Raw genomic sequence first — 27981 nt, forward strand, 5'->3', positions numbered from 1 at the left:
GGTGTCAGCCGGTGTCCTGCCCAGCGTGTTCTGACAGATCCTATCTGCAGTGGCAACTCCTTCAGTCTGCTGCTGCTGGCAGGCATCGGCGGTAATAAGGGGGCGGGGCCTCAGTGGAAAGAAGGGGGCGGAACCTCGACTGGAAGGGGCGGAGCCTCGGCGGGAAGAAGGGGGCGGAGCCTCGGCGGGACAGAGCCTCGGCTGGGAGAAGCTGAGTGCCCAAGTGTAAAGTGAATAGGGAGGTAATTGGCGCTGCCAGATGTAATTACACAGTAAGTAAAGTGTAGGTGTCAGTGTGGGGGTGTCAGTGTAGGAGTGGTCAGTGTAGGTGTCAGTGTGGCGGGGGTCAGTGTGGAGGGGTCAGAGTACGTGTCAGTCAAGGAGGGGTCAGTGTAGGTGTCAGTCAAGGAGGGTCAATGTAGGGGGGGTCAGTGTAGGTGTCAATGAAGGGGGGTCAGTGTAGGTGTCAGTGAAGGGGTCAGTGTAGGTGTCAATGAAGGGGGGTCAGTGTAGGTGTCAATGAAGGGGGTCAGTGTAGGTGTCAATGAAGGGGGGTCAGTGTAGGTGTCAGTGAAGAGGTCAGTGTAGGTGTCAATGAAGGGGGGTCAGTGTAGGTGTCAATGAAGGGGGTCAGTGTAGGTGTCAATGAAGGGGGGTCAGTGTAGGTGTCAATGAAGGGGGTCAGTGTAGGTGTCAATGAAGGGGGTCAGTGTAGGTGTCAATGAAGGGGGGTCAGTGTAGGTGTCAATGAAGGGGGTCAGTGTAGGTGTCAATGAAGGGGGGTCAGTGTAGGTGTCAGTGTAGGAGGGGGGTCAGTGTAGGTGTCAATGAAGGGGGGTCAGTGTAGGTGTCAATGAAGGGGGGTCAGTGTAGGTGTCAATGAAGGGGGTCAGTGTAGGTGTCAATGAAGGGGTCAGTGTAGGTGTCAGTGAAGGGGGGTCAGTGTAGGTGTCAATGAAGGGGGTCAGTGTAGGTGTCAATGAAGGGGGTCAGTGTAGGTGTCAATGAAGGGGGTCAGTGTAGGTGTCAATGAAGGGGGGTCAGTGTAGGTGTCAGTGTAGGAGGGGGGTCAGTGTAGGTGTCAATGAAGGGGGGTCAGTGTAGGTGTCAATGAAGGGGGGTCAGTGTAGGTGTCAGTGAAGGGGTCAGTGTAGGTGTCAATGAAGGGGGGTCAGTGTAGGTGTCAGTGTAGGAGGGGGGTCAGTGTAGGTGTCAATGAAGGGGGGTCAGTGTAGGTGTCAATGAAGGGGGGTCAGTGTAGGTGTCAGTGAAGGGGTCAGTGTAGGTGTCAATGAAGGGGGGTCAGTGTAGGTGTCAATGAAGGGGGGTCAGTGTAGGTGTCAATGAAGGGGGGTCAGTGTAGGTGTCAGTGTAGGAGGGGGGTCAGTGTAGGTGTCAATGAAGGGGGGGCAGTGTAGGTGTCAGTGAAGGGGTCAGTGTAGGTGTCAGTGAAGGGGTCAGTGTAGGTGTCAGTGAAGGGGTCAGTGTAGGTGTCAATGAAGGGGGGTCAGTGTAGGTGTCAGTGAAGGGGTCAGTGTAGGTGTCAATGAAGGGGGTCAGTGTAGGTGTCAGTGAAGGGGTCAGTGTAGGTGTCAATGAAGGGGGGTCAGTGTAGGTGTCAATGAAGGGGGGTCAGTGTAGGTGTCAGTGAAGGGGTCAGTGTAGGTGTCAATGAAGGGGGGTCAGTGTAGGTGTCAGTGAAGGGGTCAGTGTAGGTGTCAATGAAGGGGGGTCAGTGTAGGTGTCAATGAAGGGGGTCAGTGTAGGTGTCAATGAAGGGGGGTCAGTGTAGGTGTCAATGAAGGGGGGTCAGTGTAGGTGTCAATGAAGGGGGTCAGTGTAGGTGTCAATGAAGGGGGTCAGTGTAGGTGTCAATGAAGGGGGGTCAGTGTAGGTGTCAATGAAGGGGGTCAGTGTAGGTGTCAATGAAGGGGGTCAGTGTAGGTGTCAATGAAGGGGGTCAGTGTAGGTGTCAATGAAGGGGGATCAGTGTAGGTGTCAATGAAGGGGGATCAGTGTAGGTGTCAATGAAGGGGGTCAGTGTAGGTGTCAATGAAGGGGGGTCAGTGTAGGTGTCAATGAAGGGGGTCAGTGTAGGTGTCAATGAAGGGGGGTCAGTGTAGGTGTCAATGAAGGGGGTCAGTGTAGGTGTCAATGAAGGGGGTCAGTGTAGGTGTCAATGAAGGGGGATCAGTGTAGGTGTCAATGAAGGGGGTCAGTGTAGGTGTCAATGAAGGGGGGTCAGTGTAGGTGTCAGTGTAGGAGGGGGGTCAGTGTAGGTGTCAATGAAGGGGGGTCAGTGTAGGTGTCAATGAAGGGGGGTCAGTGTAGGTGTCAATGAAGGGGGTCAGTGTAGGTGTCAATGAAGGGGGTCAGTGTAGGTGTCAATGAAGGGGGGTCAGTGTAGGTGTCAATGAAGGGGGTCAGTGTAGGTGTCAATGAAGGGGGTCAGTGTAGGTGTCAATGAAGGGGGTCAGTGTAGGTGTCAATGAAGGGGGGTCAGTGTAGGTGTCAGTGTAGGAGGGGGGTCAGTGTAGGTGTCAATGAAGGGGGGTCAGTGTAGGTGTCAATGAAGGGGGGTCAGTGTAGGTGTCAGTGAAGGGGTCAGTGTAGGTGTCAATGAAGGGGGGTCAGTGTAGGTGTCAATGAAGGGGGGTCAGTGTAGGTGTCAATGAAGGGGGGTCAGTGTAGGTGTCAGTGTAGGAGGGGGGTCAGTGTAGGTGTCAATGAAGGGGGGGCAGTGTAGGTGTCAGTGAAGGGGTCAGTGTAGGTGTCAGTGAAGGGGTCAGTGTAGGTGTCAGTGAAGGGGTCAGTGTAGGTGTCAATGAAGGGGGGTCAGTGTAGGTGTCAGTGAAGGGGTCAGTGTAGGTGTCAATGAAGGGGGTCAGTGTAGGTGTCAGTGAAGGGGTCAGTGTAGGTGTCAATGAAGGGGGGTCAGTGTAGGTGTCAATGAAGGGGGGTCAGTGTAGGTGTCAGTGAAGGGGTCAGTGTAGGTGTCAGTGTAGGAGGGGGGTCAGTGTAGGTGTCAATGAAGGGGGGTCAGTGTAGGTGTCAATGAAGGGGGGTCAGTGTAGGTGTCAGTGAAGGGGGTCAGTGTAGGTGTCAATGAAGGGGGGTCAGTGTAGGTGTCAATGAAGGGGGTCAGTGTAGGTGTCAATGAAGGGGGTCAGTGTAGGTGTCAATGAAGGGGGTCAGTGTAGGTGTCAATGAAGGGGGATCAGTGTAGGTGTCAATGAAGGGGGATCAGTGTAGGTGTCAATGAAGGGGGTCAGTGTAGGTGTCAATGAAGGGGGGTCAGTGTAGGTGTCAATGAAGGGGGTCAGTGTAGGTGTCAATGAAGGGGGGTCAGTGTAGGTGTCAATGAAGGGGGTCAGTGTAGGTGTCAATGAAGGGGGTCAGTGTAGGTGTCAATGAAGGGGGATCAGTGTAGGTGTCAATGAAGGGGGTCAGTGTAGGTGTCAATGAAGGGGGGTCAGTGTAGGTGTCAGTGTAGGAGGGGGGTCAGTGTAGGTGTCAATGAAGGGGGGTCAGTGTAGGTGTCAATGAAGGGGGGTCAGTGTAGGTGTCAATGAAGGGGGTCAGTGTAGGTGTCAATGAAGGGGGTCAGTGTAGGTGTCAATGAAGGGGGGTCAGTGTAGGTGTCAATGAAGGGGGTCAGTGTAGGTGTCAATGAAGGGGGTCAGTGTAGGTGTCAATGAAGGGGGTCAGTGTAGGTGTCAATGAAGGGGGGTCAGTGTAGGTGTCAGTGTAGGAGGGGGGTCAGTGTAGGTGTCAATGAAGGGGGGTCAGTGTAGGTGTCAATGAAGGGGGGTCAGTGTAGGTGTCAGTGAAGGGGTCAGTGTAGGTGTCAATGAAGGGGGGTCAGTGTAGGTGTCAATGAAGGGGGGTCAGTGTAGGTGTCAATGAAGGGGGGTCAGTGTAGGTGTCAGTGTAGGAGGGGGGTCAGTGTAGGTGTCAATGAAGGGGGGGCAGTGTAGGTGTCAGTGAAGGGGTCAGTGTAGGTGTCAGTGAAGGGGTCAGTGTAGGTGTCAGTGAAGGGGTCAGTGTAGGTGTCAATGAAGGGGGGTCAGTGTAGGTGTCAGTGAAGGGGTCAGTGTAGGTGTCAATGAAGGGGGTCAGTGTAGGTGTCAGTGAAGGGGTCAGTGTAGGTGTCAATGAAGGGGGGTCAGTGTAGGTGTCAATGAAGGGGGGTCAGTGTAGGTGTCAGTGAAGGGGTCAGTGTAGGTGTCAGTGTAGGAGGGGGGTCAGTGTAGGTGTCAATGAAGGGGGGTCAGTGTAGGTGTCAATGAAGGGGGGTCAGTGTAGGTGTCAGTGAAGGGGTCAGTGTAGGTGTCAATGAAGGGGGGTCAGTGTAGGTGTCAATGAAGGGGGTCAGTGTAGGTGTCAATGAAGGGGGGTCAGTGTAGGTGTCAGTGTAGGAGGGGGGTCAGTGTAGGTGTCAATGAAGGGGGGTCAGTGTAGGTGTCAGTGAAGGGGTCAGTGTAGGTGTCAGTGAAGGGGTCAGTGTAGGTGTCAATGAAGGGGGGTCAGTGTAGGTGTCAGTGAAGGGGTCAGTGTAGGTGTCAATGAAGGGGGTCAGTGTAGGTGTCAGTGAAGGGGTCAGTGTAGGTGTCAATGAAGGGGGGTCAGTGTAGGTGTCAATGAAGGGGGGTCAGTGTAGGTGTCAGTGAAGGGGTCAGTGTAGGTGTCAGTGAAGGGGTCAGTGTAGGTGTCAATGAAGGGGGGTCAGTGTAGGTGTCAATGAAGGGGGGTCAGTGTAGGTGTCAATGAAGGGGGTCAGTGTAGGTGTCAATGAAGGGGGTCAGTGTAGGTGTCAATGAAGGGGGGTCAGTGTAGGTGTCAATGAAGGGGGGTCAGTGTAGGTGTCAGTGTAGGAGGGGGGTCAGTGTAGGTGTCAATGAAGGGGGGGCAGTGTAGGTGTCAGTGAAGGGGTCAGTGTAGGTGTCAGTGAAGGGGTCAGTGTAGGTGTCAGTGAAGGGGTCAGTGTAGGTGTCAATGAAGGGGGGTCAGTGTAGGTGTCAGTGAAGGGGTCAGTGTAGGTGTCAATGAAGGGGGTCAGTGTAGGTGTCAGTGAAGGGGTCAGTGTAGGTGTCAATGAAGGGGGGTCAGTGTAGGTGTCAATGAAGGGGGGTCAGTGTAGGTGTCAGTGAAGGGGTCAGTGTAGGTGTCAGTGTAGGAGGGGGGTCAGTGTAGGTGTCAATGAAGGGGGGTCAGTGTAGGTGTCAATGAAGGGGGGTCAGTGTAGGTGTCAGTGAAGGGGTCAGTGTAGGTGTCAATGAAGGGGGGTCAGTGTAGGTGTCAATGAAGGGGGTCAGTGTAGGTGTCAATGAAGGGGGGTCAGTGTAGGTGTCAGTGTAGGAGGGGGGTCAGTGTAGGTGTCAATGAAGGGGGGTCAGTGTAGGTGTCAGTGAAGGGGTCAGTGTAGGTGTCAGTGAAGGGGTCAGTGTAGGTGTCAATGAAGGGGGGTCAGTGTAGGTGTCAGTGAAGGGGTCAGTGTAGGTGTCAATGAAGGGGGTCAGTGTAGGTGTCAGTGAAGGGGTCAGTGTAGGTGTCAATGAAGGGGGGTCAGTGTAGGTGTCAATGAAGGGGGGTCAGTGTAGGTGTCAGTGAAGGGGTCAGTGTAGGTGTCAGTGAAGGGGTCAGTGTAGGTGTCAATGAAGGGGGGTCAGTGTAGGTGTCAATGAAGGGGGGTCAGTGTAGGTGTCAATGAAGGGGGTCAGTGTAGGTGTCAATGAAGGGGGTCAGTGTAGGTGTCAATGAAGGGGGGTCAGTGTAGGTGTCAATGAAGGGGGTCAGTGTAGGTGTCAATGAAGGGGGATCAGTGTAGGTGTCAATGAAGGGGGTCAGTGTAGGTGTCAGTGTAGGAGGGGGGTCAGTGTAGGTGTCAATGAAGGGGGGTCAGTGTAGGTGTCAGTGAAGGGGTCAGTGTAGGTGTCAGTGAAGGGGTCAGTGTAGGTGTCAATGAAGGGGGGTCAGTGTAGGTGTCAATGAAGGGGGTCAGTGTAGGTGTCAATGAAGGGGGTCAGTGTAGGTGTCAATGAAGGGAGCCAGTGTAGGTGTCAATGAAGGGGGATCAGTGTAGGTGTCAATGAAGGGGGTCAGTGTAGGTGTCAATGTAGGAGGGGGGTCAGTGTAGGTGTCAATGAAGGGAGGTCAGTGTAGGTGTCAGTGAAGGGGTCAGTGTAGGTGTCAATGAAGGGGGGTCAGTGTAGGTGTCAGTGAAGGGGTCAGTGTAGGTGTCAATGAAGGGGGGTCAGTGTAGGTGTCAATGAAGGGGGGTCAGTGTAGGTGTCAGTGAAGGGGTCAGTGTAGGTGTCAGTGAAGGGGTCAGTGTAGGTGTCAATGAAGGGGGGTCAGTGTAGGTGTCAATGAAGGGGGGTCAGTGTAGGTGTCAATGAAGGGGGGTCAGTGTAGGTGTCAATGAAGGGGGTCAGTGTAGGTGTCAATGAAGGGGGGTCAGTGTAGGTGTCAATGAAGGGGGGTCAGTGTAGGTGTCAATGAAGGGGGGTCAGTGTAGGTGTCAATGAAGGGGGGTCAGTGTAGGTGTCAATGAAGGGGGTCAGTGTAGGTGTCAGTGAAGGGGTCAGTGTAGGTGTCAGTGAAGGGGTCAGTGTAGGTGTCAATGAAGGGGGGTCAGTGTAGGTGTCAATGAAGGGGGTCAGTGTAGGTGTCAATGAAGGAGGTCAGTGTAGGTGTCAATGAAGGGGGTCAGTGTAGGTGTCAATGAAGGGGGATCAGTGTAGGTGTCAATGAAGGGGGTCAGTGTAGGTGTCAGTGTAGGAGGGGGGTCAGTGTAGGTGTCAATGAAGGGGGGTCAGTGTAGGTGTCAGTGAAGGGGTCAGTGTAGGTGTCAATGAAGGGGGGTCAGTGTAGGTGTCAGTGAAGGGGTCAGTGTAGGTGTCAATGAAGGGGGGTCAGTGTAGGTGTCAATGAAGGGGGGTCAGTGTAGGTGTCAGTGAAGAGGTCAGTGTAGGTGTCAGTGAAGGGGTCAGTGTAGGTGTCAATGAAGGGGGGTCAGTGTAGGTGTCAATGAAGGGGGGTCAGTGTAGGTGTCAGTGAAGAGGTCAGTTTAGGTGTCAGTGAAGGGGTCAGTGTAGGTGTCAATGAAGGGGGGTCAGTGTAGGTGTCAATAAGGGGGGTCAGTGTAGGTGTCAATGAAGGGGGTCAGTGTAGGTGTCAATGAAGGGGGTCAGTGTAGGTGTCAATGAAGGGGGATCAGTGTAGGTGTCAATGAAGGGGGTCAGTGTAGGTGTCAATGAAGGGGGTCAGTGTAGGTGTCAATGAAGGGGGGTCAGTGTAGGTGTCAGTGAAGGGGTCAGTGTAGGTGTCAATGAAGGGGGTCAGTGTTGGTGTCAGTGTAGGGTAGGGAGGTTAGTGTAGGAAAGGTCAGTGTAGGTGTCAGTGAAGGGGGGTCAGTGTAGGTGTCAATGTGGGGGGGAGGGGTCAGTGTAGGTGTCAGTGAAGGGGTCAGTGTAGGGGGGGTCAGTGTAGGTGTCAATGTGGGGGGGGTCAGTGAAGGGGTCAATGCAGGGGGGTCAGTGTAGGGGGGTCATTTTAGGAGTCAATGTGTAGGGGGGGGATCAGTGTAGGGGGTCAGTGTAAGTGTTAGTGTAGGGGGGGTCAGTGTAGAGGTCAGTGAAGGTGTCGGTGCAGGGGTCAGTGTAGGTGTCAGTGAAGGGATCAGTGTAGGGGGGGTCAGTGTAGTTGTCAGTGAATTGGGTTCAGATCCCCATAGACAGGTCCCACCCTTCTACTTATTTCTTTTCCTACCTTTTTATCAAGCACCTTTTTTTGCTTTTATGGGTCAAACTGGGAGGAGTATGCGCTTCATTGGTGTACCACCCCATGTCTGACTTCCCTCTCCTCTCCTCTCGACCCCCTGTTCTCCTCTCCTCTTCTCTCCTCCTGACCCCCTGTTCTCCTCTTCTCTCCTCCTGACCCCCTGTTCTACTCTTCTCTCCTCCTGACCCCCTGTTCTCCTCTTCTCTCCTCCTGACCCCCTGTTCTCCTCTTCTCTCCTCCTGACCCCCTGTTCTACTTTTCTCTCCTCCTGACTCCCTGTGCTCCTCTTCTCTCCTCCTGACCCCCTGTTCTCCTCTTCTCTCCTCCTGACCCCCTGTTCTCCTCTTCTCTCCTCCTGACCCCCTGTTCTACTCTTCTCTCCTCCTGACCCCCTGTTCTCCTCTTCTCTCCTCCTGACCCCCTGTTCTCCTCTTCTCTCCTCCTGACCCCCTGTTCTACTCTTCTCTCCTCCTGACCCCCTGTTCTCCTCTTCTCTCCTCCTGACTCCCTGTGCTCCTCTTCTCTCCTCCTGACCCCCTGTTCTCCTCTTCTCTCCTCCTGACTCCCTGTTCACCTCTTCTCTCCTCTCCTGACCCCTTGTACCATGCTCCATAGCACCCCATGTCTGACCTTTGACTGAGGGGGGGGGGGGCATTGGGTGGAGTATGGGCGGTACTTTTTAAATGTGGGAGGAGCTTGGGCAGGACTTTAAAATGTGGGAGTGGTTATCAAATTTACCTTCGGGCTGAAGCCCCTGGTCTTTTTCCCACCTAGCAACGCCCCTGCTAGCAACACAACAGACAGGCCGGCGGGTGTATGTATGTATGTATGTATGTATATGTATATATATATATATATATATATATATATATATATATATATATATATATATATATATAAATTGCGTTTTATAGTTGGCCCCCTACTTTTGATCCCGTCCCCCCATGTGCCCCCCCTAAATATAAAAGCTGGAGACGCCACTGCCCTTGGAGTGGTCTTGCTTCAGATTCAAGTCCATGTTTCCCTAAAACACACAGACTCTGGGAACTGGAGGACCCATATACATATTTGAGGTCTCAATGACCAAACCAGAAATGACTTCTTCAAACTGTGAGACTCAGAGCAGATGTTATTATAATCAGCTCAAACAACCTGGTGCTGGGGGTTTCCTTCTATAGTCTGTTAATTAAGGAGTTATGTGTTTATTAGGTGTGTCCATAGGTGTGTGCACAGGGTGTGCCAGGTGTGCCTAGGCACACCCTAATCACCCCCTGCAGTGCCGATTCCTCCCCGACTTCCTGTCTCCCCCCTGCAGTGCTGCCAGCTTCCCTCCTCTCCTCTCAGGAGTGGGGAAGGGGCTTGTAAATATTTAATTAACTGGCCCCTTCCTTTTTTGAATGAACACAGTGAGTGATCCGTGCTTATCACTTCTGTGTTCATTCCTAAGTGAAGCATAGTAAACTATGTTTACTGCAGGATGCAGAGAAGGAGACTGGGGAATCTCTGTCCTCAGTTTCTTTCTCTGACTCATAAGTGAGACATCAGTGGTTTGTTTAGATCCTTAATATTGCACCAAAGCCCCGTAAGGGGCTCCTAAAAAAAATTGTAAAAAAATAATATTGTAAAAATTATTTTAAAAAATTGTAAAAAATAAAAAAACTAAAAAAACGAATGACACGTCCACTGCCCTACTGACACCAATCTTTGCTCGGCTGACACCTTTCACTGCTCTGCTGTTATACATTCATATGTGTTTGTTCTCTGGGGTGCACACCCTAATGTAATAGGCTGCGCACACCAATGGGTGTGTCACTCCCATTGTGTGCCTCCTAGGTGTGCATTCCCATTGTTAATTGACTTAATTGAGTCACCTATGGTTTCTGTCTTTTGGATAATTTGGCTAACTCTTGGAGGTTATTATGATGGGATTAGCCTTGTGTCAACTTTAGTTTGTTATCTAAACCTTTGTGTGATGTTTTGGGTAAATATTTGGTTTTATTGTTCATGCACAGTTCCCCAGACATGCACTAGTAGCAGTTTAAAGAGACCCTGTCAGGTTGATGAACTAATCTTGTTCCTTGCAAGACAATAGATAGTATACTCACATAGTTGCCAGCCTATGACTTCTACCTTCCCTCCATTCAAGTGCTTCAGTCTCCTTCAGTCTTTGGAATTCAGCACTTTCGGGAGTAACAGATTCTATTGTATCCTGACCTGCAATGTGTTGATTCCTTCCTCTGACCCATACATTGGTACACTACTTAGCTGGAGGAGGTAACTATGCACTCATATTGCACACCCATTTACAAAATACCTCTGACTTTATCGCAGGCCTGGAAAATCCAATTAACAATGATATGTCCCCTACCAATAAAATCTCTACTCCCATGCATAATCACTAGCTTGGTCACTGACCATCGATATTTTGAAGGTTACACTAAGAACCCACTAGTTGCATTGATATTCTATCAGGTCTGTTGATAAATACTCTCTACTGTGCCCCAACAGCACCTTCAAAATAAAGCCAGTAGCAAGTCCCTAATCTGTCACCTGGTATCCTTTTTTCCCCCTGGACCCAAACATGCTTTCTCAAATAGGACCAAATCTTTTGGTGGAGGGGGGATTATGGTGTGGGGTTGTTTTTCAGGGTTTGGGCTTGGACCCTTAGGTCCAGTAAAGGGAACTCTTACGGTGTCAGCATACCAAGACATTTTGGACAATTTCATGCTCCCAACTTTGTGGGAAGAGTTTGGGGATGGCCCCTTCTTTTCCAACATGACTGCGCACCAGTGCACAAAGCAAGGTCCATAAAGACATGGATGAGCAAGTTTTTGGTGGAGGAACTTGACTGGCCTGCACAGAGTCCTGACCTCAACCTGAGAGAACACCTTTGGCATGAATTAGAGCAGAGCCAGGCCTTCTAGTCCAACATCAGTGCCTGATCTCACAAATGCGCTTCTGGAAGAATGGTCAATCATTCCCATAGACACACTCCGAAACCTCGTGGACAGCCTTCCCAGAAGAGTTGAAGCTGTTATAGCTGCAAAGGGTGGGCCAACTCAATATTGAACCCTATGAACTAAGACTGGGATGTCATCAGTGGTGTATTTAGGTTTTGTGCTGCCCTAGGCCTGACTAAATTTGTGCACCCCCTAATTTAAATATGACCCACCCCTTTCTGTAAAGGCCACACCCCTTCTTGTTTATGACCCACCCTGTCATCTGTAAACCACAGACCATAACCACAGTCTATCAGGGCCCATCAGCATAGCTTCATCAGTTCCCATAAGTTGAGCCTCATCAGTGCACCCTTATCAGTGCTGCCTCTTTACTGCCCATCAGTTCAGCATATCAGAGTGGCCCCATCAGTGGCAGCCAGTGCAGCCTTATCAGTGCCCATTAGTACAGCCTTATGTCACAGGATTAGTAAGATTACTCTTTTAAGATATTTGGACTTGTGTTTGCTGCCACTGATTGTAATTATAGGATTATTTCACGTATTTGTATAATAAATAGGAAGTCCATAGTCATTTTACAAAAATGAAATATTTTTTTTGCTGCCCCCCTGGAAAGTGCCGCCCTAGGCCTGGGCCTTGTTGGCCTAGGCCAGGATACAGCACTGGATGTCATAAAAGTCCATGTGCATGTAAAGGCAGGGGTCCCAATACTTTTGAGAATATAGTGTATTTTGTCACTGCCACTCATCCTTGGCATTATTATTTAACCTTTGGCGGTCTTACTATCTTATCAACTCAAACAGACAAATATTTCCCAGCACACTTACCAGCTAGCCTACAAAAAAAAAAAAATGACCCTGTCTAACGATTTACGTTAAAAACAGAGGTTTTAGTTGTACATATTTGTGGACACTGCAGTGCCTATGTCAAGGCTCCTTGGTATTCTGCAGTCCTAACTCTATATTTTTGAGAGTCTTCAAGTTAGAGCACAGAAAGCAGTGGATAAATGACGATCCTATCAGCCCATTCTTGCCACCATTTGTCTTCTTAAATCATTGCTTGCGATATATTTTTTGACCCAGCCATCTTGCTTCTCCATCTCACCCCAAATTAATTAAACTGTATAAACAGTGTCTAACACTACACAAAATAACTGAGGCAGCTTATACAAATATAATAGAAGTCATCTAACATCCCCTTTTATATGGATGGGTAGTCGAAGGCATTGCTACATAACCACAAAGCAAACGCAGAAATTTCAAAATGTTTGTAGTATGATTCTGCGCAGTTTAGAGTATCAAAACCTAATATAGTATGAGGAACCAATACTTCTTCTTCCTTGTTCATCTCCTTCCCAGCGTTGTGTTGAATGGAGTAAACTCCCTGTTTTCCTGTGTACCCCCTGTTCATCCATATATGTTTTTCTCTTATTAATATCTTACAAATGTAACTTTGAGTACTTTGCATTACTTTACATCTTTGCAGAACCTCCATATGCAATATGTACAATAGCTATACAAGCACATACAGAAAGCATTTACTACATAAAAGTGTTGTTCTGTTAAATGATATTCTTTTACTAAAAGAGAAACATTTCTCAGCTGTAGTATTTTCTGTATGGTATTATATAATACATTATCTTTTGTAAATAATAGCAAATTCTGTATTGATGATGACACTTCCGTATGCTTTTTCTCCATATTTCAAAATAATTAAAATACCATCTTACTTTACAGAGAATCCAGTGTCCAGCATGTGGTTTTCAGTGAAGGAGCTGCAAGGGCTTTCCTCTGTTGCAGTGGCGTCAGTCTGCCATAAGTCTTTGCTTTGCGGAAGTGGAGACTGAGGAAAGGCCAGCAAGGATTTCATCAGAGCAGAAGACACTTGGTTGCTAATAGAATATATTTTGCTGCAGTTTTCACTTTTCTTTGTATTATCAGATGATATAGTGGTGGAAAGTGGGTAGCTCCTTGACCTTTGGCTAGGAGTCTTGTATGGTAGGGGCTCAGTGAACTCTGTGTATGAGGAGTAGAGCTGTGCCTCATTACTGGTACTGCTGCTTCTTCTAACATTCAATACATTAATCTTTGGTGGAGAGCAAGAAACTCTGACTTCTGTATTGTCCACAGGTTCTGGTTCTGGAGATACCATTTGAGGTTCAATTATTTTTTCAACTTTACTTTCAACTGAATTCACTGAGACCTTGTTGAAAGACACAGTAACACATTCTACTTCAACTTCCCTGTAAACTGGTTTTTCATGTTGCACTGGAGACTGAGAGCAAGGCCTGTTGTTCACTTTTGTTACTGGTTGTGGGCTACTAAAGGTTTCAAAAGAACTTATTCTCTGCTTGATTGATGATCGGTTTGAAACCTGTGGTCTAGAAATGTAACTAGGTTCTTTGGGCTTTTCAAAACCACTATTGTCCCAGGAGCGATTTACATTCTTGGTTCCCTTTAAACTCTGACGAAACCAGGTTGGCTTGGGTGCCACGGGAGGACCTTTTTTTAGGATCGCTATATCTTCACTTCTCCCTGTCTGAGAACTGGATTCACCATCATAAGCTTGCTGGTGTCCTTGATCTGTTTGTGTAGAGGAGGAGCTATCCTCCCCTGTGCTTATATTTCCATCCATGTCCATGAGGTTATGGTCTTCAGTTATGATGGGGCTGAACAAGTTTTTAATACAATCAGAAATCCTAACCCACGGGTCTTCTGCAGTTGTATCAAAGCTGTAGTCAACACGTGCCTGTCTTCTTAACAAAGGCTTGTGATGGGACGCAACAGAATTTCCTATGGAACATGAGAAACAATTGTTTCAGAACTACAATTTTTGTCACAGACACTTAAGAACCTATAGAGTGCATCAGTGCATTAAAGTAAACTTGGTCTGGCCTTAAAAAGCGTAACACAACAGTAAAGACATCAAGTATCTAAGCTAGTCAAATTGATCCTCTAATGGCACTTTTCCACTGCAAGTACCGGCTCGGCTCTACTCGGCCCTGCTTGGACCTGTTTGGTTTTCCACTGCATGGTACCGCATGGTACGGTGTTGGAACGGTTCGGTACGGCTTGGTATGGTTTGCTTTTCCACTAAAGTAGTACTAAAGTAAGTGGGTGGGATAGTGGGTGGGATAACAACGATTCTCTGACCAATCAGTGGCTAGTAGTGACAAACAGTCAGCTGTATGCAAAGGATTGTGGGATATGGTACCGGGTATGGTACCTCTTGGAACCACTATCGAGGTGGTACTGTTTTAGAGAGCAGTACCGTTCGGTTCCATGTAGTGGAAAAGCGCCGCCGTACCGTACCGAACCGTTCCTACACCGTACCATGCGGTACCAGCAGTGGAAAAGCACAAAAGCGAGCCGAACCGTTCGGTTCCATGCAGTGTAAAAGCGCCATTAGTTCCCCTTGGAATTCTTGCTTTAGACTGTGAAATATTCTGCCAATACAATTCATATCTGATATTCAACTGCTTAGTGCCTGAACTGTCAGTTTATTCTCTAGCATTTGAGAGCTGAATGTCAAGTAGTGGAGTTTACCGGCATAAGGAGGGCAAGACTTAATCCTGACTTTGAGAGACCCCGTGTAAAGCCTGGGCTTAGGGTCAAAGGGGCTACACCGGGACACTGTGATCAAAATGGTTCTAAAGGCAGAAGGGTTTTTACCTTAAAGCGGAGTTCCAGCCATTTACTCACCTGTCCAACGGTCCAGCGATGCGGCCGCCGGAAGCCTCGATCCTCTCCCTCGGCGCCGGCATCACTGCTGTGGGCACCCGGCTGTTACAGTTTGCGGCTTCACAGCCGGGTACCCACTGCGCATGCGCGAGTCACGCTGCGCGCCGTGATTGGCCGGCAATCTTCTGGGACCTCTGACGTGTCCCAGAAGATTGCAGGGAGGGAGGGGGGAGAGGAGAACTTCCGCTCAGGGCGCCGCGGCGCTCCGAGCGGAAGTGGGAGCGGGTACCTGTCAAAACTAGGTACCCGCTCCCCCCCCAAAAAAATGACATGCCAAATGTGGCATGTCGGGGGGTCAGGACTCCACTTTTGGGTGGAACTCCGCTTTAATGCATTAAGGTAAAAAAAAACTCCCGCCTGCAGCTCCCCTCACCCCCATGCCCCCCCCTAAAATATTTACCTGAGCCTGATCTCTATCCAGCAATGTGCTTGACAGCAGCAGCTCTTTCTACCCTCTTTCACTTCATTGGAGAGAAAGATAGCAGTGGGAGCCATTGGCTCCTGCTGCTGTCAATCACAGTCAGTGAGTGGGAGGGGGGGGGGGCGTGGCTGAGCTGTGCTATATATATATATATATATACACTGTTTATGTGTGTGTATGTATGTACCAATGAACACACAGAGCCAACACGGGAGCGAGCTGAGCACACACATGTGTCACCATAGCAAACAGCTTGCTATGGGGGCACTCACCAGGGGGGGAGGGGCCAGAAGTGCCAGCAGGGGAACCCAATAGAGGAAGATCGGGGTTCCTCTGTGCAAAGCAATTGCACAGCGCAGGTACGTATGACATGTTTGTTATTTTTTAAAAATACAATTTTTGCCTTTAGAATCACTTTACCTGAAGGCTAACATAGGTACTTGGTGCTAACACGTAGGTATTTTTGTATTCTATGTCAAGCTTACTTATTGATTTATTCATTACAGGTATTTATATAGTGCTCACAGTTTATGTAATACTTTGCATCTATTCAGAAATATATAATAATACTGCGCTATGGATACATATGTTTTTACTCTCAATCAAAAATGCTGCTGTTCAAAAATACTAATATTTTAATATTTTTATGCAAAATTAATTACGTATGAATTTCTGCTCTTAATATTTATACTTGGTTTACACTATTGAAGCACTTCATTTCATGTCAGGGTGAAGCTGATAATCAAGTAGGTTGCACTATTGCACAATTTCTTTTTTTATTATCTATACACGTATTATTTTAAGCACCAGTCACTTTATTTGGCATACCCTAATTTGCGCTGTGTATCACTTTTTTGTCACTTTGCATCTATTGTGCATTCACATCATTCCTTGCTCTCCAGGAGCTTACAATCTCAGATCCCTGTCTCACATGCATACATAGACTTATTAGGGACAATTTAAACAGGACCCTATTAGCTTTATCATATCTTTGGATTGTGGAAGGAAACCCACGCCAGCACAGGGAGAACATGCAGACTCCATGCAGCTAGTGTCATGGTTGGGATTCAAAACAATGACACTAGTGCTGTAATGCAACAGTGCTAACTACTAAGCTACTGTGTTGCCCACAAGAGAAACAGTGCAAGGTTGTTAATCTGACTGTGCAAACCTGTGTTCTTGTCCTACTACTGTTACTTTTTATTCTGACTTTGTATCAGTTGATGTCTACTTGTAGGCAAGTGCAGTTAACATGCCTGCCAGTAGGTGGCTTTTTTGCCATTATTGCATGTTAAAGGAAAGATCATAAGCAAGTGCTAGCTTCCCTTTTAGAAAATCCCCTCCTGTAGTGATGCCATAGAACATGTGAGGACCAACTGGAGTCGCCTTGTCTACCCCTGACCTTCTTCTGCGCGTCCTATAGCTTGGTGCAAATGGCCTCGGGGCCTGTGCAGCAGACCTCTAATGTGTGTGGGAACAAACAACCTAGGAGCAGATAACATCGGAGAGTGTGCTTGGCTGGAATGGAGGGAGGATATTGTGACAGTAGCAGTATGCAATGGAGGGACCATGCAACCCCTGACCCTCAGCTGGGTTCTGTGGCTTGGTGTATGTTGGCCTTGGGCTCAATGATTTGCATACTAATGGGGAGCTGTTTAATCTCTGTGGTGGTTCCTAGAAGAGGGGTAAAGCGAAGATGGCTAACTTGATAATAGTGTTCTGTAATGATGAGGATACACTGTCAAGATGTGTTTATATTGCTGCTGTTCTGCACTAAAGACTCTTTCGGTGATTCTGTGATATGACGCTGTGTTGGAGATATACAGTATATGAGACATGTTGTAGTAAAGTGTTGAAGTTACATCTGTGTGGACAATCCTTTTTTTGACAATGGGCCTCTGGCTGGGGATGTCCTGAGTGGGCTTATGGCCAGAGAAACATGTCCAAGATGGTGGACCCAAAGCCAAGTATGTGGTGGCTCTATTCAAGAAGATGCAGGGTGGGACCTTGGGATGGCATGCCACCTATTGCTGTCCAATCCACTCACTATCACAAAACTAGCATCGCTTTACAGCTGTTGTGCCAGTCTACTGCCCGCGACCTAATCTATAAGTCATGAAAGGATGGTCCCATCATATTGGAACTGTACCTTGGTCCCTGAAGCAATAACTCATAGAACTAATGCATACAAAAATGATAATTCAACTCTGTGGATGATAAATATTTGTGCTAAACTGTGAGGAAAGGTGGATACAAAATTGGTGTGAATTGGTGTGTATACAGTATGGTAAGAAAAAAAATATAAAATGTATGAAATATACAAAATATAAAAAACAGTTGGATCCACTTAAATCTACAGCCTTATAATCGTAAAATACAAAGCATCAAGTATGGCATAAATAAGGTGCACAGTAGGTATATAAATATTATGGCAGTAATAGTACAAGAATAAATAAGTCCGTAACACCTAAAAAAGGTAAATAGTCCCACAATGCTAAAAAAACTTTTCCTAAAAAACAGGCAAAAAGGTGACTTGAGTGCAGGTGCTCTGATGATAAATATTAAAGGTGCTCAGGTGTATGGTGACCTTTCAGTGCTCACCATACACCTGAGCACCTTTAATATTTATCATCAGAGCACCTGCACTCAAGTCACCTTTTTGCCCTGTTTTTTAGGAAAAGTTTTTTTAGCATTGTGGGACTATTTACCTTTTTTAGGTGTTACGGACTTATTTATTCTTGTACTATTGCTGCCATAATATTTATATACCTACTGTGCACCTTATTTATGCCATACTTGATGCTTTGTATTTTACGATTATAAGGCTGTAGATTTAAGTGGATCCAACTGTTTTTTATATTTTGTATATTTCATACATTTTATATTTTTTTCTTACCATACTGTATACACACCAATTCACACCAATTTTGTATCCACCTTTCCTCACAGTTTAGCACAAATATTTATCATCCACAGAGTTGAATTATCCTACAGTATTGCACATATTTATTAGGAATACACATACGATGCACTGGACACTTTATTTATAGTGGTGATTTATATCGTATATACTTTTAACACCTATTTTTGGACATACAGAAACATCAGCACTTTTTGGCAGCGCCATATACCTTCCCCCTTCTTTTTCCTTCATTCTCACTATATTCTTAGGAATATAGTATAAAGGTAGGCTGCAGCCAACATCAAATACTAGAAATCTAAAATTATCCTAAGCGCGGATTTTCTACATTTCATACAAAAATGATAGTCACTTGTGAACTGTTCAGTGGTCTGCCTTCAGGTGCGTTGTTGGAAAAGGTGACAGTCTCACCCTAAAAATTAAATAATTATCTACAGAGATTGTGGACAGATTAACCTTTATCAAAATGAGTCAATGCTAGCTAAATTTACATTTTCAGACCACGCTCTTAAAAAATCGGAGTGTTTTTTCCTTATATCTTCTCAGATCTAATACAGGACCACATCTTTTGAAGCTCCAGGCCAATAGCATAAAGTTAATGTTTGGGAACCCAAAGTGAAATTATTATTCTAATATTATGGGTTTCAGTTTGAGAAAGGTCAAGCACAACTAAGCAGATGTAGAGGATATTCATTTCCCTTTTTCTGTGTAAAGACAATAGCAGAAAGTAACTGTAATGGGCCATACGCACTATAAGATTTTCTGAAGACTTTTTCCTTTAGACTTATCTAAACCATATAATATGAGGTCAAACCTAAACACTTTCAATTTGTATGCAATCTGGCAGGCCCTTGCACTACATAGAAAAGGTAAATCTGAAGGAAATCTAACCTCAAAAGTTGGATAGTGTGTATCCAGCTTTAGATTAGAAATCTAAGACTATACTAGTAGTGCAAATTCCTCCTATAGACCAAAAACTGTCACCCACATAATGATATAGAGACATAGGGGGGTCATAGTTACAGTATATGGGGTTCACCCAAAAAATGCTTTTTATCCCCTGACAGCACTAAACAAACAGTCTTTCTTATAGGTAAAATGTTTTGAGCTGAGGCACAGTTTGACATCTTATACTTTTGGGGACTCCAGCAGCAATATCTTCTTATTATGATATCTAGCACATTTGGCACACAGATTGGAGTGTTGGAATTGTAATTTAGCTTATATTATGTTGAATCGAACAGTGGGAACACTTCAAGGTGGACAGAAACACCCAAAACTCCAAACAGAGTGGCTACTCATTTCCAATTGCTTAAACAGCTCTGCAGGTCAGGGAACTAAGATACAACAATTTTAATAAACATATGGGATTAACAGCATCTTCCAAAAACTAAAATATATTTCGGAAGCCTTTTTTTTTTTTTTTTTTTTTTTTTTTTTTTATAGAATCATAACTTATTGAAGTCAAGAAAAAGAACCAAATGGTTAGTTGCACATTTATACATTAGCCCTAGCTGTAAAACCAGTACAAATTTAGGAAAACATAATTCTGATTGATTGTTCCTATGTGCAAAGCCCTCTTTTATACCAGGCAAAGAGTTCAATTAGCTAACTGCACTTGATAAAGTGCATTGAAATACACAAAAAGTATGGGGACACCTGCCTTTAAACCCGCATGAACTTTAATGGCATCCTAGTCTTAGTCTGTAGGGTTCAATATTGAGTTGACCCACCCTTTGCAACTATAACAGCTTCAACTCTTCTAGGAAGGCTGTCCATAAGGTTTAGGAGTGTGTCTATGGGAATGTTTGACCATTTTTCCAGAAGTGCATTGGTGAGGTCAGGCACTAATGTGGGCAAGAAGGCCTCGCTCGCAGCCAGCACTCTAATTTATCCCAAAGGTGTTCTATCGGGTTGTGTGCAGGCCAGTCAAGTTCCCCCACCCCAAAATTTGTTCATCAATGACTTTATGGACCTTGCTTTGTGCACTGGTGGGCAGTCATGTTGGCACAGGAAGGGGCCATCCCCAAACTGTTCCCACGAAATTGGGAGCATGAAATTGTCCAAAATGTCTTGGTATGCTGACGCCTTAAGTGTTCAGGTGCGACTTGGAAGACATCTGTGCAGCTTCAAGCACAGGTGTCTATACAAGTCGCACCCAAAATCACCAAAAGTAGTGCAGGAACTACTTTTTCAAATCAGTGTGGCACCACAAAGTTGGCTTTGCACAGATTTGAACATTGGGATTGCCAGCAATAGGATGCGACTTGTCATGCAAATGACACGGTGAACAATGGCTGAAGGCTTCATTCACAGGACTGTAAAACATTTACTGATGGTATTACCAGTGGCATACCAATAGGGGGTCAAGGAGCACCAGGGTGACACCGGGGCCGGCCTCTGGACTGCCTCCGCCGCTCATTGACACAGGAGAGCGGAGCAGGAGGAACTGTTTCAAGCAGAACAGAAGAGAGAGACTCACGAGCCCTGAATAAACAGCGGGTGCTGCCTGGGTTAACTTTGCTAGTTATTGAGCAGGCGATTCATTGCTAGGACCCCCTAGCAACCAATCACCTGCTCATTAACTAGCAAAGGTCACTCCTGCAGTTCCTGCTGTTTATTCAGGGCTCGTGAGTCTCACTCTTCCGTTCTGCTTGAAACAGTTCCTCCTGCTCCACTCTCCTCCTAATAAGGTAGGAAGGAAAGGAGAGGAGGAGAGGGGAGGGGGCTTTATTGTAAAGGGTTTTATTGGGGGGAGGGGAGGGGTGCTTTGAATTGTAAAGGGTTCTATTTGGGTGGGAGGGGGGCTTTGTATTGTAAAGCGTTCTATTGGGGGGAGGGGCTTTATATTGTAAAGGGTTCCATTGGGGGAGCTGTGTAATGTAAAGGGTTCTATGGGGGGGGGGGTGTGGGCTGTATAATGTAAAGGGTTCTATTGGGGGGGGCTGTGTAATGTAAAGGGTTCTATGGAGGGGCGGGGGCTGTGTAATGTAAAGGGTTCTATGGGGGGCGGGGGCTGTGTAATGTAAAGGGTTCCATGGGGGGCGGGGGCTGTGTAATGTAAAGGGTTCCATGGGGGGGGGCTGTATAATGTAAATGATTCCATTAGGGGGAGGGGGCAGAGGCTGTGTAATGTAAAGGGTTCCAATGGGGGGTTGTATAATGTAAAGGATTTTATGGGGGCGGGGGCTGTGTAATGTAAAGGGTTCTATGGGGGGGGGGCGGGGCTGTATAATGTAAAGGGTTCCATGGGGGGGCTCTGTAATGTAAAGGGTTCCACTGGGGGGGCAGGGGCTGTGTAATGTAAAGGGTTCCATGGGGGGGGGCAGGGGGCTGTGTAATGTAAAGGGTTCCATGGGGGGGCAGGGGGCTGTGTAATGTAAAAAGGGTTCCATGGGGGGGCTGTGTAATGTAAAGGGTTCCAATGGGGGGGGGGGGCTGTGTAATGTAAAGGGATCCGGAGGTACGGGGGCTGGTTAATGTAAAGGGGTCAAGAGGTACGGGGGGCTGTGTAATGTAAAGGGAGTATTCCTAATTTTACCTGCAGTTATAAATGCAGTCCTATAGATTTCTTTTAGGTTGTGCGTTTTTTTTCTGCATTTTCTACAGGATAGACAATGGCACCCTGACTGCCATTAGGTATTAGGATGAAATCCTTGGACCCATTGTCGGACCTTACACTGGTGCAGTGGGTCCTGGGTTCCTTCTGGTGCACGACAATGCCCGGCCTCCTTTGGCGAGAGTATGCAGCCAGTTCCTGGAGGATGAAGGAGTTGATACCATTGAATGGCCCCCAGGCTCGCCTGACCTACTGTAAATCCAATAGAACACATCTGGGACATTATGTTTCAGTCCATCCAACGCCGCCAGCTTGCACCTCAGTCTGTTCAGGAGCTCAGTGATGCCCTGGTCCAGATCTGGTAGGAAATATTCGATACAATACTAATAAAATACCACACAACAATAGTACAGTAAAGACATAACATAAACATGTGTAGACCTCTTAATTCCACCCTGCCCTGCCATGCCCCACACAGGTGCACAAAGAAAATGCCCCAGGCGATGGCACAAGGCTAGGGTATCCAATGCATTTCGCCTATAAGGCTTCTTCAGGGAATGATGGGTGTAGAGGATTCACAATGTCAATATAAAATCAGATGTGGTCCCATATTAAAAAGGGCAAAAACCACTTGTAATAGGTTTTGGAAGCTGGATGGCCAATATATGAGACCAATTCACAGTTGTCCCAGAAGTTGTTGTGATAATTATATGATAATGTTCACCGCCAATACAGGTTAAATTGAGAAAGAGGATAAGAGGGATCTCTATGTAGACACTCCACTGTAGTGAAAACAGCATAAGGGAGAGCAGGAGCGCACGTCCAGGCGGCACATATAAGTAATTCTTTCAATCAATGGCCATATGGGACCCTCATCAGGAACCCCTCTCCTAGGTATCCCTAGAGGTCAAGAGAATCTGCTGTATGTGAGAACAGACTGAAGGGTCTAAGGGATGCACCAACGGAACCTAAGGGTCGCAGATACAGTCTCCTTATATGAACAGTTTGACATACAGCAGATTCTCTTGACCTCTAGGGATACCTAGGAGAGGGGTTCCTGATCAGGGTCCCATATGGCCATTGATTGAAGGAATTAATTATATGTGCCACCTGGACGTGCGCTCCTGCTCTCCCTTATGCTGTTTTGACTACAGTGGGGTGTCTACATAGAGATCCCTCTTATCCTCTTTCTCAATTTACCCTGTATTGGCGGTGAACATTATCATATAATTATCACAACTTCTGGGACAACTGTGAATTGGTCTCATATATTGGCGATCCAGCTTCCAAAACCTATTACAAGTGGTTTTTGCCATTTTTAATACGGGACCATATCTGATTTTATATTGACATTGTGAATCCTCTACACCCATCATTCCCTGAAGAAGCCTTATAGGCGAAATGCATTGGATATCCTAGCCTTGCGCTATCGCCTGGGGCATTTTCTTTGTGCACCTGTGTGGGGCATGGCAGGGCAGGGTGGAATTAAGAGGTCTACACATGTTTATGTTATGTCTTTACTGTACTATTGTTGTATGGTATTTTATTAGTATTGTATCGAATAAAATATATTTTTTATATACAAACTAGTCAGTTGTGTCTCTCAGAGTGGGGTGTCCAACACCGATATAGCCCTTTTGTTTTCCTACAGTATTTTTGGCTATAACATCTACATGAATGACAGGGTCGAATATTTCCCAGTAGAACATTGCCCACAGCATCACACTGCCTCTGCCAGCTTGCCTTCTTCCCATATTGCAGCCTGGTGCCATCTCCTCCCCAGGCAAGCGACACACACACACCAGGCCATCCACATGGTGTAAATGTCCTTCCATTTAGCTCTATTAGAGACTGTACAGGATAGGACTTCCATTCAGGAGAGGCTTAACCTGGCTGGGGCGAAGTGCGGTAAGGGGCCTATGCGTATCCATACATCCATCCATCCATCCATCCTGTCAGGTGAGGCAAAAAAAGAGAATGCTGTGGGGTCTCTCCTTCAAAAATGTATAGCTAACTAATCCTATCAAGTTGTGGGGGCGGAGTCACAATCCAGTGTGTGCTGCCATGATGAGTCAGAAAAAATGGTTACTCTATTGCAGGTATGCTCAAAGTGAGGCTATCTACAGCAATCAATAACCTTATACCTTTCATTGTTTAAGTTTACAGCAGTAGGAATAATGAAAGATAGCTCATTAGTTACTATGGGGTTGATTTACTAAAATGAAGAGTGCAAAATCTGGAGCAGCTGTACATGGTAGCCAATCAGCTTCTAACATGTTCAATCAAGCTTTGACAAAAAAAATCTAGAAGCTGATTAGTTTAAATCTTGCACTCTCTGGTTTTAGTAAATCAATCCCTATAAGTGTTTTTCTATTATTAAAGCTGAAACTCTAGGCTGGTATAAAACACCATTCAACTACATATTTTTTTTAAATCATTAAATCAGTTCTACATACAATCAGTATATGTACTTTGATCTGTCCTGAAATCAGCCTTCTGCAATACTCTAGACTGGGAAACCAAGGGACAGCACTTTGAAATAATCATAACTCCATTACTTTACAGTGTTATCAGTCTAACACAAGAACACGCTTACAGGAGAGATTGCGCATGGGCGATCTTATCAGTGTGCTGCTGTTCCGGCATTGTACAGATACAGGCCAAGTCAGATACTGGGCCAGGCTGCATTGTCTAAGGCTCTGTTCACACTAATGCGTTTTTTCATGATTTTTGCAGAAACGCAGGGCATTCGTTTTACCATGGGTTCCTATAGAACATGTTTACACCAATGCATTTTTTGCCTCTACGTTTTTGGAACGCTTTTTTAAATGCAAAACGCTGCTTTTTTTTGTTTCAATAGACTTCAATGGAGAAGCCGCAGAAAAACATGTAGTGCGTTTTTAGCGTGTTTTCAATGTGTTTTTTAGGCATTTTGCAATATTGTATCTGCCCAACAAAAAATTGGCCAAATAAAAAATAATCAAAAACACATGTCTGAAAACGCAGAAAGCACAGCAAAAAGCACTGCTGAAACGCTCAAAAGCCTAAATGCGGTGTAGTATGCATGAAGGTCCAAGACCTTGCCTTATGTTCTAACGAAAGTGAATGAGTCACAAGACTTGGCTAACAAATAAATGATTTGACAGCAAAAACTGTAAACATTTAAGTACTTCAACTGCATCAGCTTGGGGAATACCTTTAACTAATGGCCATTGCAATTTGACCTACGAATTTAGCACATAAGACTGATTCCTATTAGAGCATCTTATGGGGCTGATTTACTTAGGACAAATTGGCTGTTTACTTTGCAAGGGGATTTTAACTTAGCTTAGTAAATGTGCAGAATATTCACGTGGCAAAGAACATCCAAATAAGAGCAAGGAATGAAAAAAAAAAATTGTATTTTTGCTTGCGTGATTGGATGATGGAAGTCAGAAGAGCTTTACGTCATTCACTAAGCTAAGTGAAAATTCCCTTGCAAAGTGACCAGCCTGTTTGCCTTTAGTAAATAAATTCCTGTGTCTCATTTATCTGTTTAACCTCCCTGGCGGTATTCCCGAGTGTGGCTCGGAGTTCATTTTCAGTACCAAAAGCAGTAACCCTGAGCCACACTCAGGATTACCCCATAATGTTACTCACCTTCCCTGTGATTCCCCCGCTGTCCTCCCCGCCGTCCTCACACTCTATACCCGCTCTGTGCACGTCCGATTCCCGACACTTGCCTTCCGGTTCCCTTTCCTGCGAGCGTTGCGATGCAGGGGGGGTGGAACCAGCGGCAAATTCAAAAATGTAAATACACTAAATGGCATGATACAAAGCTGTGATCCTATCGGATTACTCTGTATCATGCCATTTCACCACAGGATTGCATCTGGTGACTTTTCCAGTGCCCTGCCTGTGCTTTTCCAGTGCTTTGTGCCTTGAAAATTGAGAAAGACCATGGCGTCCAAAAAGCGTTCTTTTAGCGCAAAAGCGCTTTTAGACGAACTGGAAAACAGCGACAGCGAAACGGAGTTACTTGAAGAACTGAGCGATAGCGATTCATGGGAAAATTTGTCATCAGGTACGGAAAGTGACGACAGCCACGATTCTGATGACTCTTTCTGGCACATCGCTTGTGGAATTTGGGAAGTAAATCAAATGATTCTTCAGAATCAACGGAGCGATGTGCCAGAAAGAGACATCAGAATCGTCGCTGTCGTCACTTTCCGTACCTGATGATGAATATTCCCACGAATCGCTATCGCCCAGTTATTCAAGTAACTCCGTTTTGCTGTCACTGTTTTCCAGTTTGTCTAAAAGCGCTTTTGCGCAAAAAGAACGCTTTTTGGACGCCATGGTCATTCATAATTTTCCAGGCACAAAGCACTAGAAAGGGCACTGGAAAAGTCACCAGGTGCAATCCTGTGGTGAAATGGGATGATACAGTGTAATCCGTTAGGATCACAGCTTTGTATCATGTCATTAGGTGTATTTATATTTTAGAATTTGCCGCCGGTTCCAACGCCCTGCATCGCAACACTCGCAGGGAAGGGAACCGGAAGACAGGTGCCTGCCAGCATCGGCCGAGCACAGAGCGGGAGGACAGCGGGAGGACGGCGGGAGAGGACGGCGGGGGATCGCAGGGGAAGTTGAGTTTTAGGTGAGTTTTAAAATGTAAAACAACAGATTTCCATGCAAAAGAATGTACAGCTTTTAGCGCAGAAATCCTAACATAATCAGACCACCAGAAAGGTTAAAGGATAAGTTTACCTTTGGGAACACCTAACATGTTTCACCTGATTTTAGGGTGAAACATGTAACATGTTCCCAGTGCTGCAGGCGCCACCCGCTGCCCCCCCCCCCTTCCCCTTCCTATGGCAGCAGTATGGGGAGAAGTTCCCGGTACTAGCTGCCACTATTTGAAATCAGTGCAACCATGCGAGCTCCGCCTACACGCCAGCGTCATTCAGACATACAGCTCTGTGTCTGAATGAACTACAAGTCCCAATATCCTTAGCAGCTGTTGGCTAGTAGTTTGCAATGAACTACCACAGCACTGTGGAGCGCCGTGATAGTTCATGGAGTTCCTGCCAGGGGGTATCGGCTTACCCGTACGGGATTTACCGGATACACTGACAGTGAGCAGGAGATGTACATGGAAACTGCAATTGGCTAATCACTGATGCAATGCTTTCCAGGCTCCTGCAAGAAAAAATAATGAATGCACATTTTTTTACCTGCAAAAAAGATGTGCATTTATTCTTTTTTTTTTTTTGAAAAGGTAACCTATTCTTTAAATTAAAAAGAAGCAATACAACAAATAGAAAAATACTCATTTATGAATGTAAACTACAAGAGCTAAGACAGAGGTCTCAAACTGGTGGCCCTCCAGCTGTTGCAGAACTACAATTCCCATGAGGCATTGAAAGGCTGACAGTTACAAGCATGACACCCATAGGCATAGGTATGATGGAACTTGTAGTTCTGCAACAGCTGGAGACCCCTGAGCAAAGAGAATGCGTGTGGAAATTTTTTTTTACTTTTTTTTAATCTGTTCACACATTTAATGCTCCCCTTAATTATTTAATAGCGTCATCCAACTCAAGAATTAGGCTCCTTTTACATTAGCATGTCTCCAAAGTTTTCACGATTTCCAGTGCGACTTTGATGTGACTTTTGGTGCGACTTTGATCTGCCTTTATATTCTCTGGACCAAAGATGCATCAAAAGTCAGACTAAAGTAGTGCAAGAACCTTTTCTGAAGTTGCAGCGACTTCTGTAGTGTCAGTAGGACCGCCTCTCATAGAATTACATTGAATTTCACATGTCCTGTGACTTGGGGTCTCCCAGGTCGGATCCCAAGTCGCACAAGTGAAAAAGAGCCTAAGGATGTTCAAATGTTATATACAAAAATAATATCAAAAATTATGTTATTCTTGTGCAAACGATTAAAACCACAGATTTAAAATATAAATGATCTTGCACGGTTGATATTCACTGATTCATATAGTGGACCAGGTTTTTCAAAAGTGAATAGCTGGATACTGGAGCTGGATATCTCTAAGGGCCGGTTCACACTTCTGCGAGTGCGCCGATCGCATGTAATTCGGAGTGCACTGCTCCTTCATTACATGCGATTGGAGGTGCGGATGCGAATTCAGCCATACACTTTGTATGGCTGAATTCGCATTGTATCCGCACCAAACACGCACATGACCCTTTTTTCCAGCCGCATCAGGATCGGATCGCACAGTGGTTCACACTTGTGCGATCCGATCCTGTGCGAACTGTCAGATCGCACTGCGATATGCGATCAAACTGGGGGTGTCGTTAAGATTTCATTGACACCCCCTGCGTATCGCATATGGCAGTGTGAACTGCCAGGGGTGCATTTGCGATGCGGGAACAGGCTGCGAATTCGCAGCCTTCCCGCATCGCACAAGTGTGAACCGGGACTGAAAATGAAATAAATAATAAAAGGGAGCATTAGGCTCGGTTCACACTAGGGCGATCTGTGAGGCGACCTGGTCGCCTCACAGGTCGCCGCAGGTCGCCTCCCATAGGGAAGCTGCGGACCCGTTCTAATAGGAGCGACACAAGTCGCTCCGACCTAGAAAAAG

General features: G+C 46.4%; 1 protein-coding gene across 2 annotated transcripts in view; it reads right to left on the reverse strand.

Annotated features, from left to right (window-relative positions):
• Positions 1 to 27981, reverse strand: part of IL16 (interleukin 16) — a 239226-nt gene that overhangs the window by 45940 nt on the left and 165305 nt on the right. For both annotated transcript variants that reach the window (XM_082253377.1, XM_082253378.1), the window contains exon 14: positions 12469 to 13531. In XM_082253377.1, coding sequence (XP_082109503.1) covers positions 12469 to 13531 — 1063 coding nt within the window. The remainder of the gene's footprint in view (positions 1 to 12468; positions 13532 to 27981) is intronic.

This window comes from Pelophylax lessonae, assembly GCF_965119305.1.
Source record: "Pelophylax lessonae genome assembly, chromosome: 4".
NCBI lineage: Eukaryota > Metazoa > Chordata > Amphibia > Anura > Ranidae > Pelophylax > Pelophylax lessonae.